Source organism: Leguminivora glycinivorella, chromosome 18 (genome assembly GCF_023078275.1).
Source record: "Leguminivora glycinivorella isolate SPB_JAAS2020 chromosome 18, LegGlyc_1.1, whole genome shotgun sequence".
In the NCBI taxonomy this organism is placed as follows: domain Eukaryota; kingdom Metazoa; phylum Arthropoda; class Insecta; order Lepidoptera; family Tortricidae; genus Leguminivora; species Leguminivora glycinivorella.
The window spans coordinates 3052893-3073296 of NC_062988.1; the positions used below are offsets into that span (position 1 = coordinate 3052893).

At 36.9% G+C, this 20404-nt stretch overlaps 1 protein-coding gene across 3 annotated transcripts in view; it reads right to left on the reverse strand.

Annotated features, from left to right (window-relative positions):
- LOC125235862 (ankyrin repeat and SAM domain-containing protein 1A-like) overlaps positions 1 to 20404 on the reverse strand; it is a 131400-nt gene that overhangs the window by 46112 nt on the left and 64884 nt on the right. Inside the window, exon 2 of one of the 3 annotated variants that reach the window (XM_048142482.1) lies at positions 13644 to 13798. The exons of the other annotated variants lie outside the window; for them this stretch is intronic. Coding sequence (XP_047998439.1) covers positions 13644 to 13647 — 4 coding nt within the window. The 5' untranslated portion in view covers positions 13648 to 13798. The remainder of the gene's footprint in view (positions 1 to 13643; positions 13799 to 20404) is intronic. 3 annotated transcript variants of the gene reach the window in all.

Sequence of the window (20404 nt, forward strand, 5' to 3'; positions counted from 1 at the left end):
TGTTTTGTTATAAAATTTGTATTTTGTGTACAGCGAAAATGTATATACATTCTATTTCTCGGTGTATTGGCTTGTCTGTAATGCCGTGTAAATTTATTGTTATTAATAAATAAATAAATAAATCATAGTGGACACGGATATTTATTTCGTTTCTAAGACATTGTTGTTTTCTATGTATAGGCACACCTCGGACACTGGCGATCAAATATTATGAAAGAGGCGCATTCCTAAAACACAGTCTAAGTTCGTGTAGGTGAACGCGTCCTATGCTTGTATGAGTGAAAAATGACAGGGCAACAGGTATGTTTGCGTTTTTGACAGGCGGTAACTGTGATGTAACCGAGAGGGGGTGGGTGGCACTTTCAGCGGGAAGCGGGAGTGGCCATACTGTACGATAGTACTCTTTATTATACTGTGGTATAGGCACATACAAACATACGAGGGCTGTTCCTAAAGTTTTTAGCTGCTCCGGTTGTAGTAGTAGTAAACTATTTATTGTACAATTAATAACAAAAACACAGTAATTACAGTAAAGAACAGTACAAAGGCGAACTTATCCCTTTGAGGGATTTCTTCTTCTTAACCATTGAGTTTATGAGAGGGTAAAAAGAGATGAAGGTGACAAATGCAGCAACGTGTACAACAAGGTACCAGAAAGACAAATAATTAAATAAATAAACAGCCTGAGCAGCTAACAACAACCACTTTCGGAGCAACCCTCGTATAAACAACGTTGTCTAGTGATCATATTTAGTACAAGTTTTCCTAGGGCTATATTCAATAACTTCTGTCGCTATTATACCGTATACTAACAATTTAACCCATAGACATAGACATAGACATAGACATTTTATTAATAATATTATAAATATTACACGTTCATCAATAAAATTATTTAACAGCAATTAAATTAAGATTATTACAATTTCAGTCTAGTTATAATTTCGAATATTTAATTGAAAGATGCATTCATTGATTATATTACATATGATATGTCATTTAGATTTGTTAATTTGATTTTATACATAATTATTATTTTATTCTAATATAAGTTATTTGGTAGGTCAAAGAAATCTTTTATGTCATAGAAGGAGTATTCTAAGAGCCACCTTCTTAACTTTTTTAAAAATTGGTGGGTACTGCCTGCATTTTTTATTTCTGCTGGTAGTTTGTTGAAGACTCTAGGTCCTATGTGAGACATGATTTTAGACGACTTAGTCAGTTTGGTAGTATGAGTTTGGAGTTGATTTTTCGAGCCCTGTCTGGTGCGAGTGATTTTTTTGAACGGGTGAGAGTCCAAATTTTCATTGACGTGCTTTGCCACGTCGTAAATGTACTGAGAAGGCAGTGTGAGAATATTGTTCTTTTTGAATAGGTTTTGAGCCGGAGTACGAGGTGGAACGGAAGATATAATGCGGACAGCTCGCTTTTGCAGAATGAAGACGCGTCGCCATTCGGCTGCCGTAGCCCATAATTCTAAACCGTAACACATAACTGAGTGGAAAAGTGAGTAGTAACACGAACGGAGTTCTTTGGAGGGTAGGACTCGGGATAGTCGACCCAAGGCATAGCATGCACCAGATAGTTTACCACATAAATTATCTATGTGAGCGTCCCATTTGAGACCGAAATCCAGTGTGATGCCTAAAAATTTGCTGTGTTGTACCTGTGGTAGTGTAGTGCCATTAATGACAATGTTAAGCGGATCGGGAGGTCTCCCACCAAGGTTAATGTGGAGGATTTGTGTTTTGGTTAAGTTTAACACTAAACCGTTTACGCGGAACCAGCCGAGCAGTCTATCCATGTCCGACCTGAGGAAGGCTTCCAGCTGCTGCACTGTGTTAGCCGTGATAATGTTGCATGCATCGTCCGCGAAAATATACATGTCTCCGCAGACGGCGTTAGGGAGGTCATTAACCTGAATTAGGAAACACAAATTAGCAAGTGAAGATCCCTGCGGAACGCCTATTTCAACGCCACCATAATCAGATTTAACCTGGCCATTGTTAAGAACTACAGCTTGTCGGCGGCTAGATAAATAGTCTAGCATTAATTTGAGCGCTGGACCTCGTATCCCTAAATGCTCAATTTTTTGTGCCAGAACCTCATGATTACAGAGGTCAAAGGCACGTGTCATATCGCACAATAATATGGCAACTTGGCTCGCACCCTCTTTGGCCGCCATAATTTTGTGTAGGATATCGCGCACAGCTGTTATGCAGGACCTGCGCTTCCTGTATGCATATTGTTTGTTACTCAATAAAGAAAAGTTCTCCAAGAACCTTGAAATGCGATTAGATAAACCGTTTTCCACAGTATACTAAGCTCTTTATATTATGAATATCGTGACGTCGGTGTTTATGGAAACGATGGCAAGCCGTTGCATTGACCCCACCGGGCACCTGCTGACCTTGCACTAGCATCTTGCGCCGGCGTCGCTCGCTTTGTAACTGCAGCTATCCAAATATATGTAGATCTATCGTAACAAAAATATCACTTCAGCAAAATGAGCTACTGTGTGTCCAAAATTTTAATATCGGTTAATGAGCTTTGACTACCCAAAAGATAATTAACAATATACACGGAGAAAAAAGTCTCGTCCATGATACCTGAATAGTGTAATCTGAACGAGAAAATCTAGTAAATTCTGGGACAATTGTTCACATAGTATAAATAACTAAACTAGTCTGTTTAAATGCGTTGAGCTTAGTGAACTAGTTATCTTGTAATTGCTACACATTAAAATAGCGTGTATTACTAGAATATTTAGTAATCATAACACGTGGACCGTACAAATAAATAATATTTTCTTGCAGAGCTTAATAAATGAAATGTGACCTTGACAATATATTCTTGTAAAGGTAATATATACATTACGTATCATAAAATAAAAATATTGTAAGGGTCACACAGTCAAATTGTGTGTATTACTAGATTATTCAGTATTTATAACAAATGGAGTGTCTAAATAAACAAAATAATGTAAACTCCACAAGAAATTCTTGTAAAGGTTATAAAACTTTAGTTAGGCCAATAATAGGTATCGTTAAGAATACAAGTCATCTGATATATATTACATTCTCTTCATTTATGTAAACTTCATTAAATGGTTGATAGAACAAGAAAGTTAGTTACAGCAACTGCATTTATGGTACTCTCTAATAAATATACAATTGCGTTAACGTGTTATATTTTTATCGGTACCTATGAATTTGTCTGTGCACTGTATAGACAACTAACATTTCTTGTAAATGTAAAAAAAGGTTTGTTGTCTATACAAGGTGGTTCAGTAGGATTAAAGGCCGAGCCACGCCAGATACGTGTACGTAGACGTGTGCGTGGCGTGCGCGCTGTAAAGTACGAATCTTCAAAAGAGATGATACACCGCTAGACACACACGGGAAACACGTCACACAAGCGGTGTAATCTCTAATGAGGATTCGTCATTTACACCGCGTACGCTACGCGCACGTCTACGTACACGTATCTGGCGTGGCTCAGCCTTTAATCCTACTGTACCACCTTGTATAGACAACAAACCTTTTCTTACATTTACAAGAAATGTTAGTTGTCTATACAGTGCACAGACAAATTCATAGGTACCTACCGATAAAAATGCAGGTTGCTAGGACCAGTTCCAAGAGACAGAAGCCTAGAGTTGAAACTGGGATCCGAAACCTGGGTCACCCAGCATATGGAATGGATGATATGAGCGGTGAAAATTGGTGAATCTGAAAGTAAATAAAATAATTATATAATTTGTTAAAAAATATATTTCAACGATCCTTAGTGCAAGACTTTGTTCATATATTCGTCAGTGTTAATAGAACCGTCCTTCATTTCGTCCAAAATTTATATTTTGCAGAATTTTTCCACTTTTGTTCCACAGTATGGCATGGGTCACAGGAAACTTGCAACCATTGTAAATCATCTGAAAAAGACATTAAAATTTCTATGAATAAATTTTACATTAAGTAATATTCTACGTCCACTTCAGATATATATAAAGACTGTCCACGATAAAAAGTGGTCATATATAACATGGTAAATCTTGAGAATAATGAGAATTTATAAGCAGCATGTTTGTCAAATAATTTGTAGATATTAAACTACATTATAAAAATACAAACAAATTATAAACTTTAGGTGGCCTATGAATTTTAGCAGTATGTATCTCATGATAACAATATTTTTTTGTACAGTGTCTTCTTGCAGTCTTTAAGTACAACAGTTTTAATGACAAAAATATTTTTTTAATGTTTAATTATAATAGCCAAAATATACCCTATTACATACTGCTTTTAAGATAGTAATAATTTTTCTGATTGTAATCAGATTAAGAAAGTACTGAGATTTTCTAACTTTGCTGAATTCGAATTTTTGACACTTTTTGGCTCTCCATACAAAAACAACTGTCAGTGCTTGGAGTAGAAAGTCTTCCTGACTACCAAAAGTCGAAATGAGTTTCAAAAAGTATTTTTTTGTCTGCTAAGATGTCATTCTAATGTGTGTAAAACAGCTTATAAAAATATAAGTATTTATAAAATTGTGCCAGGAAGCGTGTGAAGTTTGTTAAAAAACACTGTACAAGAAATGAAATGCTTGATGGTATACATTCGGCGAAACCTCAGACACACTAAAGCATTATAAGGAATAGCTTTAATTATTATATAGTTTTATGTATACAGATTTATCAAAATATAATATTGCTTCAAAATGTGCATTCAGGAAGAAAGATTTATCATGTTATGTATGACCACTTTTTATCGTGGACAGTCCTTATTAGTTCAGTATTTAGATTTTGCCCACGTAATGTCGTATGAATTTGTATGCAATGTAAAATGAATACAACATTAAATGCCTTTTTACTCACCATTCTAATTATCTACTAAGTTCTACATGTACGGTATGTGACTCACCTGCTTTTGCCAACTCTGCCATCTCCCATCCTTGCAAGAGTTTTTGCACCTCTTCATCCATTTCCTAAAATGGAAACTACCAAACGAATGGATAATACGTAGTGAGTACGTTTAACGATAAATAATATAACCTATTGCGATCCGCGTCCACGCGATCTCTCATGACACGTAAATGGCCGCCGACCACGCCGCAAAACATTGCGTTTCGTTACACAAGCAAAACATTTATTTATGCGGACAATATTTTTGTTATAACAATTATTTTTCGGTGTATATTATGAGAATATCATTGTTATTTTTTACAAGAGGCGCAAAGTAAAATCAACTATACTGCTATAGCATTCACTAAGATATACAATGGTACTTAAACATGGCGTTTCGTTACAAAAACGAAACACATATTTATACTAACTAAATACTTTTTCAACAGAACTATTTGTTCACCAGTATACATTACGAGAATATTATTGTCATTATTTACAAGAGCTGCAAAGTAATACCAACTTATAAAACAGTCATATCAACTATACTGCGATGGCATTCGCTACGATACAAATAATAGAGTTGACAGCGATGCGTACATATTTATACAAACTTAATATTTTTAAATATAACTCTTCGTTGAGTTTACATTACAAGAATATTCTTTTTATTTCTTTACGAGAACTACAAAGTAATGGCAACGTATAAAAAGTTACAGGAAGTATACTGTGATAGTAACCGCTAAGATTAAGATTGTAAAGATAATTTTTATTTTTTTGGCATTACAAGAAGCTTCTTGTTAATAGAATTATCGTAACCTTTATTCTATTAGTTGTAAATAAAACTAGAGTTCTCGTATATGTAATTCAAACAGAACTGTTTAGTGCATATTAATGTTTGCTTAGTTCTATTGAATTCAAAATATAGTAAACGTAACAATACAGTTGTTTTTATTACGAGATTGTAGTATCAGTTACGATAAATCTATTTTACTAAACGTTCTGGTAGTATTGTTAAAATATTTTTTTTCCGTGTACTTATATGAAATGAAGTGTTAGGTTGTTTCCGAAACTTTCTTGGCAAATGTTGAAGTAGCAGTTGCTACTGCTACACATAGCTTACTTTTGTTATTAATCGCCTTCTAAAATATTTTTCATCACACCCGCACTTTAAATGTGCTATTGCACGCAGGCGGAGCGTGAGTTATAGAAAATTCGTTCTCCCAAGGGAATAATGAAATTTCTTGTACCGTACTTAACCTTTTTACATCTATTTACATATTTTTTACATTGCGAGTGTAATGAAAAACATTGTGTGTAACTCGGGGAGTATGAATATTACTAACTCGAGTCTTTAAATCGCTCCGGCAAGTTGTCGCGATTTAACTTACTCTCGTTAGTAATATTCAACTTCTTCCCCTTGTTGCACAATGTACTATAAATTATTCTTAAAAACACTTGACGTTTTTAAGGGCACTACCAAATTTTGCTATCTCAGAAAAGAAGTATAGATATTATGGCTAGCATAGCCGGACTCTTTTCAACTAGGTGGCACCTCTGTCTATTTTAGTAGAGTTAATAATATATATTCAATGAAAGTACTATCAATGATATGAACAGTACGCCATTTTCGGCTAGGTAAAATAGTTAACTTTCACTAAACGTATTTATAATTACTTATTTGACCCACAAGCCTTCAGAAAGGTCACAAAAAATACGTTTTCCGTACTTTAGAAACCCTTTTTTGTCCTATTATGTAGTTTCTGTTAAGTTGCTATTGTTAAGAGTCCATTGTATTCCCGTACTTGTAAGTTTAAAGTATATTATCAAGCTTTACAATTCCATACAAACCTCATTTTTAAACATTATTTTTATGCTATTCGTTTTGTGAAACAAAAACAGAATTCATATTTCTGTAACATCTTGTCTTGGATTCTATTTTCTATCTAGTCTTTCAAAGGCAACTATTTTATGTATCTATAATTTTTAGGAATCTCTAATACTTAAGGGTTCTTACGATGTTGATGAAATTTGCTACACATATGTACATATATCTTTCAACAGCAACTATTTTATGTTTGGTTTAAATCTCTAATACTTAAGGGTTCTTACGATGTTGATGAAAAATATGCGTATGCTGAAGTGACTACTGACAAATATAAATTTATCAATTTCCGCTACCTTAAGGTTGTCTGGAAGAAATCGCTCTTTAGCGATAAGACCACCTGTTGTTTACCTTTGTTCGTGTTGCTTTTTTATTTTGTATTGTTCTATTTTATCAAGGTGTGCAATAAAGAGTATTTGTATTGTACTGTATTTTTGAGAATGTTGAGTTTCCGGGTAAAGTACGGTCTCCCAGATATTAATTTACTATAGACTAACTGTCACAGAAACTAGGGTAATAATAATGATTAATACTGCAACTCTGTAGTAACTGTAGCTACTCAAGTAGAACGCAATAGCTCCTTCACATCTCTTTAACGCCTTTTTAGGGTTCCGTAGTCAACTAGGAACCCTTATAGTTTCGCCATGTCTGTCCGTCCATCCGTCCGCGGATAATCTCAATGACCGTTAGCACTAGAAAGTTGAAATTTGGTACCAATATGTATATCAGTCATGCCGACAAAGTGGTAAAATAATAATGTTTTGTTAGGGTATCCCACCTACATGTAAAGTGGGGGCTGTTTTTTTTTTCATTCCAACCCCAACGTGTGATATATTGTTGGATAGATATTCAAAAATAAGGGGTTTACTAAAATCGTTTTTTGAATAAATTAATATTTTCGGAAATAATCGCTCCTAAAGTAAAAAAAAATGTGTCCCCTCCCTTTAACTTTTGAACCATATGTTTAAAAAATATAAAAAAAACTTAATCAAGACCAGAACAGAGAGAGTATCTTAGAACTTTATCAAGACTTTCTAGGAAAAAAATACGGGAAACTACGGAACCCTACACTGAGCGTGGCCCTACACGCTCTTGGCCGGGTTTTAAAACATATTGACGTATCTCTTCGCGCGAAACGGCCTACTTACTAAGGTGTTAAATAGCATACACGCATGAAAAACGTATAAAACACTCACATTTTACTTCGCACATGTTACCTTTTGGAACTGTTAAAAGCGGACACGTGCGTGTGTGTTTACATATTATTGTCCCTTTGAAGGGCGTTCTTAACCTGTAAGGAACACTTTCACTTTGTAGAGACGTCTTTTTCTAGTGATTTTAAAATTGTTTACTTAATGTGATGCATTATCTAAGATGAAGCCACAGTAAAAGTAAAGAACTATCTAATGTAAAGGCATATTTGAATTGAAATTGGAATAGTTATTTGTTATACAAGGGTGCAAAGTTGTATTTTAACGCCGATTCTATAGTTCAACTATGAGCGAAGCGAGTTGTTTGAAAATAGGATCCTGAAAAGACGAGAAGTAAAATTAGGTACATTTGCACCCGTGTGTAACACAAAACTATTCCCCTCACTGTAGCGAGGAAAACTAAGTCCAACGCAAAAAAACACGTTTATTACTGCTTACAGTATTTCCACAGGTGGTAAATCACCTTCATCACTAGATTCACCAACTTTTATCAATTTTAAAGCATAAAATTTGACTACCTATATTCAAGCTCAAATTACTTTATCCACTAAAGTTAAGGATAAAACACGTGTTTCGAAAAGGATATTTCTCATAGTCGTATATTTATAAATATACCTACTTCGATTGGATCTACTTCTTAATGAAAAACTTTGTAAATAAATAATTGTAATAATAGTCTTATTGTATTTTACAATATTTTTCAAAAATGTAGTATATTTCATTGACCCGACCCGACCCGGTACCAATTGACACGCCATATTTTAGACGGTCTCCAAAAACGGAGTTAACCTTTTTGGCATTTCTTGTCGACAACGACACTATAAAGCCATACTTGGGCATTACAAAAATAAAACAGAAATGGCGAACAGCGGAAATATGAGTTCCGAGATATAAAACTTACTAGGTTTTTTAAATACTACGTTGGTGTCAAAGAAACATACGGCCCACCCGATGGTAAGCATTTTCCCAAGCCTATATGTACATATATGTAGTACCTATAGAGGTATAGGTCCAATTGATAACAGATAGATCATAAACAAATATTATAAATGAAGATATTTATCGCCAGATTAAAAACATCGGTAAGTACCGCGTGCTTTGGAGGTTAAGAAATACTTTTCTTATTCAATTTTCTGGGAATTTCGAGAAATTTTTCTATATTTTAAAAACTTTTCGCAACACGCTTTTCTCTATAATCATTACCTTTTGTTTCTATCGTTTAAATCAGTTTTAATTATTTTACAAATCATTATTCACAACATAAACACACAATGTAAATAATGAATCGATTTTCCTCCCAAGTTATTGTCCCAGTATCAATAACTCTGCTACAAACCGGAAGTCACAGGTATAACCCTCTTTCCGGTCCATTCGGAACCGGATGTGACGCCAAATATATCCATCAGATGTTCCAATTCATTGCTAAGTGTCGTGTAAATGGAATAACGGACTGAACTATGGCCGTGACTGACAATGAACTATTTGAAATTACTTTTTTTTTGTATGAATAGGTAGACGTTTGACCACGATCACACCTGATGGTAAGTGATGATGCGGTCTACGGTGGAGCACGCTTACCTATGAGATAAATACCTATTTACTTATTTTTAAATTAAAGGAAAAATATGTAATATCGCTCGCAGACGTTTATTTACTACATATTGCTTTAGAGACCTGGATTGTACTCATGTGGAAACACAGACTCAGGCAGGGCATTCCACTCCATATCATACTTATGCGAATATTTGACATAATTCTGGTTCTTGAATTGAAAACTATAGACTCAGATCAAATCTCTGTTATGATGATAACCAAAATACAATCGTTATAAATACGGATTTCAAGTGGTATGATAGCATTCAGTTCAACGAGTTATGCCACTTATAAACGTTGTTATCCGTGATTCGCGCGTAAAAAACAAACAAGTCGAAGTAACCCCAATGTTCTGGTTTCCATCCATCACACAATTTAACCCCATTGTCCCATACACGCCATAAAAACCCTTTCCTTGAGAAAGCACAAAAAAGACAAAAAAAAACCAAATTTTATTCGACACACGGACCCAGATCACAATGGAAGATAAAGCTTCTGTAACTCTTCAGTCACACAATTAAATATGAAACATATCCTTAAGTAACATTAAGTTCAAAATGTATATGCTCAGAATGAAAACAAATGACAATCGTCCAGACATCACTTTTTACGACAATATATTCCGTACAAAAAATACACTTAATTCCAATGAATTTAGGATACATTTTCGTAAGATCTCGTTGGACAATGTGGAGTAAAAAAATGGCCGTAAAAGAAATTTATGTGACAAAGGAATTACGTCTTTATTGTTCAGCGTGAAAGTGCGTTTTTTCTGCGTTATGTAACAATGAATATAAAATTTTACACCTTTCACTGACTACCACATTTTTAAAGAATTTTGTATTTAATGTTATGTGAAAAAAAATCTAAGTTTAGACCACAAGTGTACCAGCGTGCGTAGCCGAATGCACAATCGCTCACGAAACGCACACGAAACGAAACGCTCGTAGATATCTATCTCTCTCGCTCTTGCGTATCAACGCGACAAAGCGAGACTACCCTTCGCGGCGTTTCGTTTTCATTTTGCGTCGTAGAAATTCCATTCGGCTACGGGGCCAGGTAAGGAAGTAAGTTGTGTTTAATTGACAATAATATAGATATACCTATAATATAGGACAATCACAGACCAACCCCTATAGACATCTATTACAAGACGACTCGCGGTCGCCAGCCTTCCTAGTATTTGCACTGATATAAGCGCGGGCGCTCGCCGTGCCCGATCAGTATCGACCAAGTAACAGACCCGAAAGCAGCGCGTGTTTTTCGCACAAAAAAATTGGAAAAGGGTATTTTGATGCCTTAAAGATGTCCACCTGTAGTGTGAAATGGTGTGGAAAGGTAACAAGAAGCTCAAATTTAAAAACAGACGGCATTACATTCCACAAATAAGTCATATTTATAATTTATTCAGAGCCGGCATAGGTCAACTTACATTGGCCACTTACGCGTCAGTAGAGGGACAGTCATACTTCTGTCCCTTTTCATCTGGCGCGACTGCCCGCCGTCCTTGAAACGGCCAATCACAGCGCGCTTAACACATTCCCCGCCCGCTCCTCGCACCCCAAACACTGGTGACTCGTATCGCGAACCAAATATACAAGACTGCCACTCTATAGGAGGTTCTCTGTGAGGACAATAGAATACAAATGTCTTAAAACTTGAAAAAAAGAAGTGATTATGATTATAGAAGCTATTATTTTAAAGAGACATGGGCCATGTCTCTTTAAAATAATAGCTCGTTAAAAAATAGCTAGCGAAAATAATAGCTAGCGAAACGTTCTCGGCGAGAACGGCACAACTCTAGACATGGCTAAATTACTAAACTGCAACGCAGCAAAACATCCCTACTGCGAAAATCCTGTTTGCTGTCATGTTACCAAAACAAGTACCTACAGCGTACACCCTGCATTAAGTTTTGTATTAAATATACCGACCGGTCTGGCGTAGTCGGCAGTGATCCTGCCTGGTAAACCGCGGTCCCGGGTTCGAATCCAGGTAAGGGCATTTATTTGTGAGATGAGTGCAGATGTTCCTGAGTCATGGATGTTTTCTATGTATTTAAGTATTTATATAATATATATACGAGTATATCGTTGTCGGAGTATCCACAAGTCCACAACACAAGTTTTCTTGAGCTTACCGTGGGACTCAGCCAATCTATGTAAGAATGTCCTATAAGAGTCCTATGAAATGAAATGGTAAAAAAAAATGAAATGTATATTTATTTAACTTTTATAGTAACTACATAATCATAAAAATAATCTTTGTTGCCGTTTATTAATAACGTTGCATGCCTACCATACTAAACTATCTATTAATCATAGTACGGCATTCCAACCTCGCCAGTAGCGCCACTCTTCAATGGGAAAGAACTACGTATGGAACTATTTCAAAAGTTCATCCTATTGTAATTGAGCTCCGTGACTCCTGCGATGCTATTTCCATCGCTACTCAATGCTTTGACTTGACTAACTTATAACTATGTAGTTCGTCAGAGATTTGACTCATGTCTCATGGAAGACATGAACTTTTTATCACGCTCCCGACAGGTTTAACAAAGAAAAACGAAATCTAAATCGGTTCATCCGTTCGAAAGCTACGATGCCACAGACAGACCCGTCGTTTTTGTGTCGGGAGTTAAAACGAAGTAGGCCGAGAGAGCGGTCTTGGAAGAGAACGAGCTCACACCAGTGGATGCCGAAAACTGAGAAGTGAATTGAGTCGGAAAACGGATCCAAGGGTCCCGTTACTACTCCTGGGTCTAGTGGCGGCACTAAACGGGGAAAACGCTATAGGTCGAAGAACAAGAAGACAAAAATAAGTAGGACAAACGACCGCATTTTATCCAAATTAAATTAAATAAAACTCGAAATTGTACAGAGGATAGTTCATATTGCCATTGCGCAGACACAAAGTCGGGGGAAAAAGTTAGGGATTAATAAAACTATGCGGTCTATTTTACACTGGTCAAACTAAAACACTCTCGCCTTCGCTTGGAAACATAACAGCTAAATTCCAGGACTAGACCTAAAGGAAAAACTAGACACACATCTCAGGTTGAGACAAGCCGTCTAGCCCAATTCGGATGGCGTCTCCCTTTCTGGGATGTAAGAGAATAGACAAAGGAAATGATAAAAACGTGGTACAATTATATCTTGAGCAATTAGAGTTGGGTCATAGAAGTATAAGACGAGAAAGATGGTACACACGGAACACACAATTCTTCAGTCATTCGATTAGATTTTCATAAGCCTACTTATATTATATTTTAGTTCAAATTAAACAATTACAGCCCAGCAATTGAATGTCACTCACATAAATACCTATCCACAGTAACAATATACAATTCATACATTATTTATTTCCAAAATCACATGTCTCCGCGGTCTTGTGAAAAAGACATAAACGCGCTAATACCATTTCATAAGCGTATCTTTCGTCGTTCGCATCAGCATATTCTTCGAATGTCATTTGTAAGTAGATAACAGCAATTCCCGTCAACTTTGTACAATGCCACGTCAGCAAATTTTAATTGATCCTATTTTGTTACCAACATTTAGTAATATAATTCGACTTTCGTAAGATATATACAGGATAATTGTTATAATTAAGAAAATATAGATACTAGAGAACCTTAATGACGAAATAAAACTTAATAAAATCTCAATTCATCAACAAAATCTTGGTAACAAAATAGGAATTAATAAAAACAAATTTAACTTTTCCCTTAATTTTTGTACAAAGTTGACGGGAATTGCTGATAATACGTGATAATACATTTCTGTCTAGTGTGAAACTTGCACCTACTTCACTTGTCATCAATTCTATGTTTCACGTCAGAAAACGAATTATTTTTGATACCTCATACAAATAATATCTAGCACTCGTAAATCAAGCTTTTCAATCCCATACGTACTCACGGGAGTCACGGGACTCGACTGAAAAGCTATATCATATCATGATTGAATAATCAATATAAAATGCTATTTTAAATAATCATGTGTACTACGCTTAGCATTCCATAGGGCTAGTTCACACAAGCTAAAAAACGTACCCATTTGCCCGTCCGCTGGCGCGTAGTCCGGAATTTTTAGGCCTGTACACACTGCACGCCTCAATACGCCGCTGGCATTCTTTTTTCAAATTTGCGAATTTTGCTTCACAGTTCGTTCGCGCACATAGTTACAGTTGATTTTAAACTGTTTTTACCTTAAAAGAAAATAAACAGGATAAATTATAATGAAATAAAAAAAAAAAATACTTACTACAAATAACTGAATGGGTTTGAGTATTTTTATAAAATTAACAACTGAAGTATGTTGAAGAGTTTATTGACATTATTTTAACGCTTGTTCAAAAAAACAGACACAAGTAGAATAATAAAAACAAATAAGATTTTCCGAATAATCGACTGACTTTTTTAATTACTATAAGGTGATATTTATAATAAAAACAAATTATGAAGATAATGCCAACTCCTATTCAGTACCTTACTAATTTTTCAGTACCGTTCTGATTTTTTTCTACGTACCTATTAGATATTGATTTACTATGTGTATTAAAAGCTACTTTATTATATTTAAATATAAGTTTTTAAAGCCATTTTGGCAACAGAACCCTAAAAATAAGTGTGCTACTCTGCGGCGGCGCCACCATAATGAAATTAAACTAATTATATGTGAAAATGATGTTCGTAAGACGTACAGTATGTACGTATAATTTTATGACTGTACCTATAGCGGGAAACGAAATAATGGGCTTTTATTGTGGCGCCGCTGCAGAGGATGCTCTGCAGCGGCGCCACTCAGTTCTCATAGATAGATATGACATCATCTACTTTTTTCTCATGGAAATTGATGTACCAATGCTGTTTATTATGTACGTATTGAAAAAATCACTATAACTTAGTAAATTTATGTACTTTCAGTAATTCCGCATTCCGCCTGAACGGTATGAGCTAGTATGTAAGGAGGTGTACCTACGGGTAAGCGAGAGGGAGATATGTTCCTTCCCGCTCGCTCCCGCGCTCGGCGCGTTTCGTTCTAGGTTTCAATAATTATTATTAAATTTATGCCCCTGTTGTACACTTTGCTTTTTACTTCGATTGCGAGGAATTAATTATATTTTTCTCGGCAATATACACCACAAAATTGTCGAAAAGCGAAAGAACATACTATAGGTACATAAGATAACCAATTCCCGCCAACTTTTTTTTCAACATGTGATCAGAGTTTCAGACGCTTGGTTTTTTGCCAAGTCAAAAATTTTTTAAACGATAAGTAATCGAATCCTATTTTATTTAATTTACTTAATTTAATGACAGAAAATACGGAATTCTAATAAATTATAGCAAAAATAAAATAACCTATCAAAGTTTTGTCACCTACACAATTTTATTGCTCAATAAAATTGTGCAATATGTTTTAACTGTTTGTCTCTTGAGACCGATTACCTTAGTCTTAGGCCGGCACGGCAACAGACAGTCTTAAAATTCATAATTTGATAAAGTCATAGGCTTCCCACAGACAGTCTTAAAAATTCATAATCTTAAAAAAAACTTGTATGGCATCTGACAGTTCAAACTGACACTGACAAGACACTGACAGATCTGTCAGTGTCAATTTGCATACAATTTTTTTTTAAGATTATGAATTTTTAAGACTGTCTGTGGGAAGCCATAATCAGTACAAAAATCAGATCGAGTGCACGGAGTTCCATACAATTTCGCGACCGTCCACACTAGGGCTTCCAATACCGGGATCCCGGTATCACGGGATCCCGGGATCCCGCCTTTTTTTGGGCACATTTCAATACCTGTATTTAATTTAGTAATACCGGGATGCCGGTATTTTTAGTAACTACCAAATGAACGTAAATCACTCATCAAAAACGTTAAATTTCTGCATCACGATGGTTACTACACGCGTAAATCTTCTTCTTGCTCTCGTTTTTCGATTTGACACATTCTCTGTTTGGTGTTTTTGCAATATTTGTATGAAAATGATTGTTTTTTCGATGATTAGCTAGATAAAGAATTAAAGATACGTGTCAAAAGCATTAATTGAGGAGGGTCGGCCGCGAACATTTTTTGACACATTTGTCGCACTTGTGAATTCGCACGTAAGTGTGACAGAGGAGCAACACATCAAACGTAGTTGCAACAGGACACAAATCCTCTGTAAACAAATCGCCTTGATGCATCTATATCATAGATATAACTTTTCAAAAAATTGGTTAATGCATACGAACTAACGTATACCGTAGCTACTCTATTTTTACTATGCGTGTGCGTTAGTGTGTTGAACTCTATCTAGCTCAAAACTTTGCCGTACATAACATTCCCTATACTTAGTACCGAAATTGGGAAATCACTCCTTAACTATCAAAATCAAGAAAAAAACTTTTCTAATCCGTAAATTAAGTGTTCCTATTCCGCGGATAATCTTTTTGATTTTGATTATCATGGATTTCCGCAAAGTAATGTGTGATTCCATAGATTATTTCTTGATGTGATTTTTGATAATCTATGTCGGACAATTCAGCTTTTTTGGCTAATTGTTCAATGATTTGGTGGATTTATTTTATTAGTGCATTAGCGCCTCTAGCGCCACGAAATACAAAAATACCACTAAATTGTACCACAGATATTGATTACAATGTGTTTCTAAAAAAAATCATCTCATGTTCTAATTTCAAAAGTCAATGATGAAACTATAATCGAGAAATGCTTCTTAATGCTTGTTATTTAATAAAGTGATATTATAGTTAAACCTACAGCACAACTACACCATTAACACTGACTATAAAATGTAACACAGCATGAATGAGCCACAGCAGCTTCCTAGTATCACAGCCATACTAAAGAAGAGGCGATTGAGGTGGCTCGGGCATGTGTATCGAATGGAGCGGACTCGTTTGCCACGCTGGGAGATGTTGTAGATGCAAAAAGACCGGTCGGACGGCCAACGCTGCGCTTTAAAGATTGCGTGAAGCGTGACATGGTCACATTTGATATTCCATGCGACCCGTGGCAACGACTGGCCGAAGACCGAACCACGTGGCGCCGTGTTGTCCATGACGTTCAATCCAAGCACGACAATGCCTGGTTCTCCTCCTTGAATGATAAACGCATGAGGCGTCACGAGCAAGCCTCTAAACCCCGCTCATCTGGGGGAGCATACACCTGCCGTGTGTGCGGACGAGGGATCCTCTATCGAATTGGGCTGTACAGCCACAAACGTAAGTGTTGCAAGGATGCCGTTTGAACCATCTGGTTATATATGCAAAGGCTTGTTATTATTAAAATGTAAAAGGTTCTATTCCGCACGAGCTTAAAGAGATCGATTTGGCAGAAAACATGGTTTGCTATAGCCGCGTCTTCTTGTGAAATGTCCGATATGGCGGCGATATCTAACTTACAGAATCACCTGAGTAGAGATCTGGCGCTCTTTCCCGTTTGCTTTTATACTGCGTACTTGGGACTGAGGACTCATAACAAAAATAAAGAGCACAGGGCGTAGCCCTTTGAACTATGTATACTTAAAAACAATAGAAGTTGAACGGACTTGGCCACATAAGTTTGCGAACCGTTTGGGTTGAAATCGAAACTTATGAAGTTGGAAATGTAATCGATTTGACACCTCACTAAGTCGGATTGGCAAGATTCCGCTGTAGTATATAACACGCATGAAAAGTAACGAGATTTTGAATAAAATTTGTTATTTTAAGCAAATTACTTGGTTTTTATATTTTCCCGATTTCAATACCGGGATCCCGGAATTGAAATCGCCAATACCGGAATGAATACCGGTATTGGATAAGGTCCGGTATTTGGAAGCCCTAGTCCACACACACTCTTGTTTTTTAAGATTATGAATTTTAAGACTGTCTGTTGCCGTGCCGGCCTAAGACTAAGGTAATCGGTCTCAAGAGACAAACAGTTAAGACATATTGCACAATTTTATTGAGCAATAAAATTGTGTAGGTGACAAAACTTTGATAGGTTATTTTATTTTTGCTATAATTTATTAGAATTCCGTATTTTCTGTCATTAAATTAAGTAAATTAAATAAAATAGGATTCGATTACTTATCGTTTAAAAAAATTTTGACTTGGCAAAAAACCAAGCGTCTGAAACTCTGATCACATGTTGAAAAAAAAGTTGGCGGGAATTGGTTATCTTATGTACCTATTATGTTCTTTCGCTTTTCGACAATTTCGTGGTGTAAATTACCGAGAAAAATATAATTAATTCCTCGCAATCGAAGTAAAAAGCAAAGTGTACAACAGGCCCCGTAGCCGAATGGCATTTCTCCGACGCCAAACGAAAGCGATACGCCGCTGGCTCTGTCGCGCCAATACGCAAGCGCGATAGAGATAGATATCTACTAGCGCTTCGTTTCGTGAGCGATTGTGCCATTCGGCTAGCCACCCTGGGGCATAAATTTAATAATAATTATTGAAACCTAGAACGAAACGCGCCGAGCGCGGGAGCGAGCGGGAAGGAACATATCTCCCTCTCGCTTACCCGTAGGTACACCTCCTTACATACTAGCTCATACCGTTCAGGCGGAATGCGGAATTACTGAATTACTGAAAGTACATAAATTTACTAAGTTATAGTGATTTTTTCAATACGTACATAATAAACAGCATTGGTACATCAATTTCCATGAGAAAAAAGTAGATGATGTCATATCTATCTATGAGAACTGAGTGGCGCCGCTGCAGAGCATCCTCTGCAGCGGCGCCACAATAAAAGCCCATTATTTCGTTTCCCGCTATAGGTACAGTCATAAAATTATACGTACATACTGTACGTCTTACGAACATCATTTTAACATATAATTAGTTGAATTTCATTATGGTGGCGCCGCCGCAGAGTAGCACACAAAAATAAACCCAACACAGCTGATGCTCGTTCACATTTGACAGATGTCAAGATATAATGTCAAAAGAGACCGGACTCTGTTTTGACAAGGCTAAGTATCGTTGTGTAAACAACGCGTGTTTGTTTTGAGATTCATATGTTTGTAAAATTAATAGGGAGGAAGTAGAAATTAATGGGGAATATAAATATGTGTTACGATAATTTTGACAATGCTGATAAATTTTATCTAATGTATATTTGTCTACTAATATCGAGTTATCATGTAGGGACGGGACAGTTAAATTCAAAGCTGAAGTTTAAATATTATGTGGTTTCAAAAATATAAAGTAATTAACTTTCATAATTGACAAGACCCACTTCAACAGTATAGGGAACGCCCTGGCAAGCCACGGCGTGGAACCTGGACTAATTCAGTGGATCATGAACATGCTAAACAAAAGGACTATAAGGTATGCTGGGGAGCCACAGGCAGTAAAGGCGGTCAGGGGATGCCCTCAAGGGGGAGTCCTGTCACCGCTGCTATGGAACCTAGTGGTCAACAACCTCATAACCAAACTGAACGAGGAACGCTTCTATACAATAGGTTACGCAGACGATCTGACGATCTTAATATCAGGTAAATTTGCCAGTACAGTCTGCGATCTCACTCAGTCAGCGCTTCGAATTGTGGAACGCTGGTGCCGAGAATTCGACCTATCAGTCAACCCCACTAAAACGGAAATGGTAATGTTTACTAACAAAAAGTCTCTTGGCAACTTTACCAAACCAAAACTTTTCCAAGCTGAGCTAAATCTAACAGAAGAGGTAAAGTACTTAGGTCTAACCCTCGACAGCAAACTCAGCTGGAACAACCACATCAACAAACGAATAGACAAGGCGGCAGTCGTCTTCTGGCAATGCAGAAGGATGATCGGTAAGAGATGGGGACTCAACCCGAAAATCACCCTCTGGCTCTACAAGACGATAGTCCGGCCAATGCTCTGCTACGGTGCTCTGGTCTGGTGGCCAAGAACAAACCTAGGCAACGTGCGAGACAAACTACAAAGACTCCAAAGGCTCGCATGTGCGGCTACCACTGGCTGCACGAAGTCTACTCCGACGGCAGCCATGGAGGTCATGTTGGGCCTTCCACCGCTATACCTGCACATACAGCAGGAAGCAAGCTTATCAGCGGTAAGGTTAAATACACTCAACATCTGGTCTAACACAGGAGTTCTTCACACAAAATGCCTGGAAAAAGTATACGACGAATTCCCAATCCTCAGGTCAGGTACGGATCGAATTCAAAAACATGTCATCTTCGATAAAAGGTACAAGATACAATTATACGAGGACGACAACTACGAAGGGCTCAATCCCAAGGAGCTTAGAATCTTCACAGATGGGTCGAAAACGGACAACGGGTCGGGCTCTGGGACCTTCTCAGAAGACCTGAACATGTCGATTACCACTCCGCTAGGAGCTCACAACTCGGTCTTCCAAGCTGAGTGCATGGGCATCATTAACGCGGCAGCTGCTATAACTGCAAGGAAGGTAGTAGGATCCTCCATCCGCATACTCTCTGACAGTAGAGCAGTCCTTATGGCTTTAAGGAGCCATTTAATTACATCCAAACTCATACACGAATGCCATAAACGACTAATGGAGGTAAGTCATAAAAACGAGATCATCCTACAATGGATCAAGGGACACAGCGGATCCCGAGGTAATGATGCTGCAGACGAGCTAGCCAGACAGGGGTCGAGTGCGGGGGCCATTGGCCCAGAACCAATTCTCCCGATACCATTCAGCAAGGTACGCTCAATGCTACTATCATATACAGGGAAACTACACACAGCACACTGGCTAAACCAGACTGGATGCAGGCAAGCGAAAATGGCCATGCCCAGCATCAGTGGAAAACTCACAAGAACGCTCCTTCAACT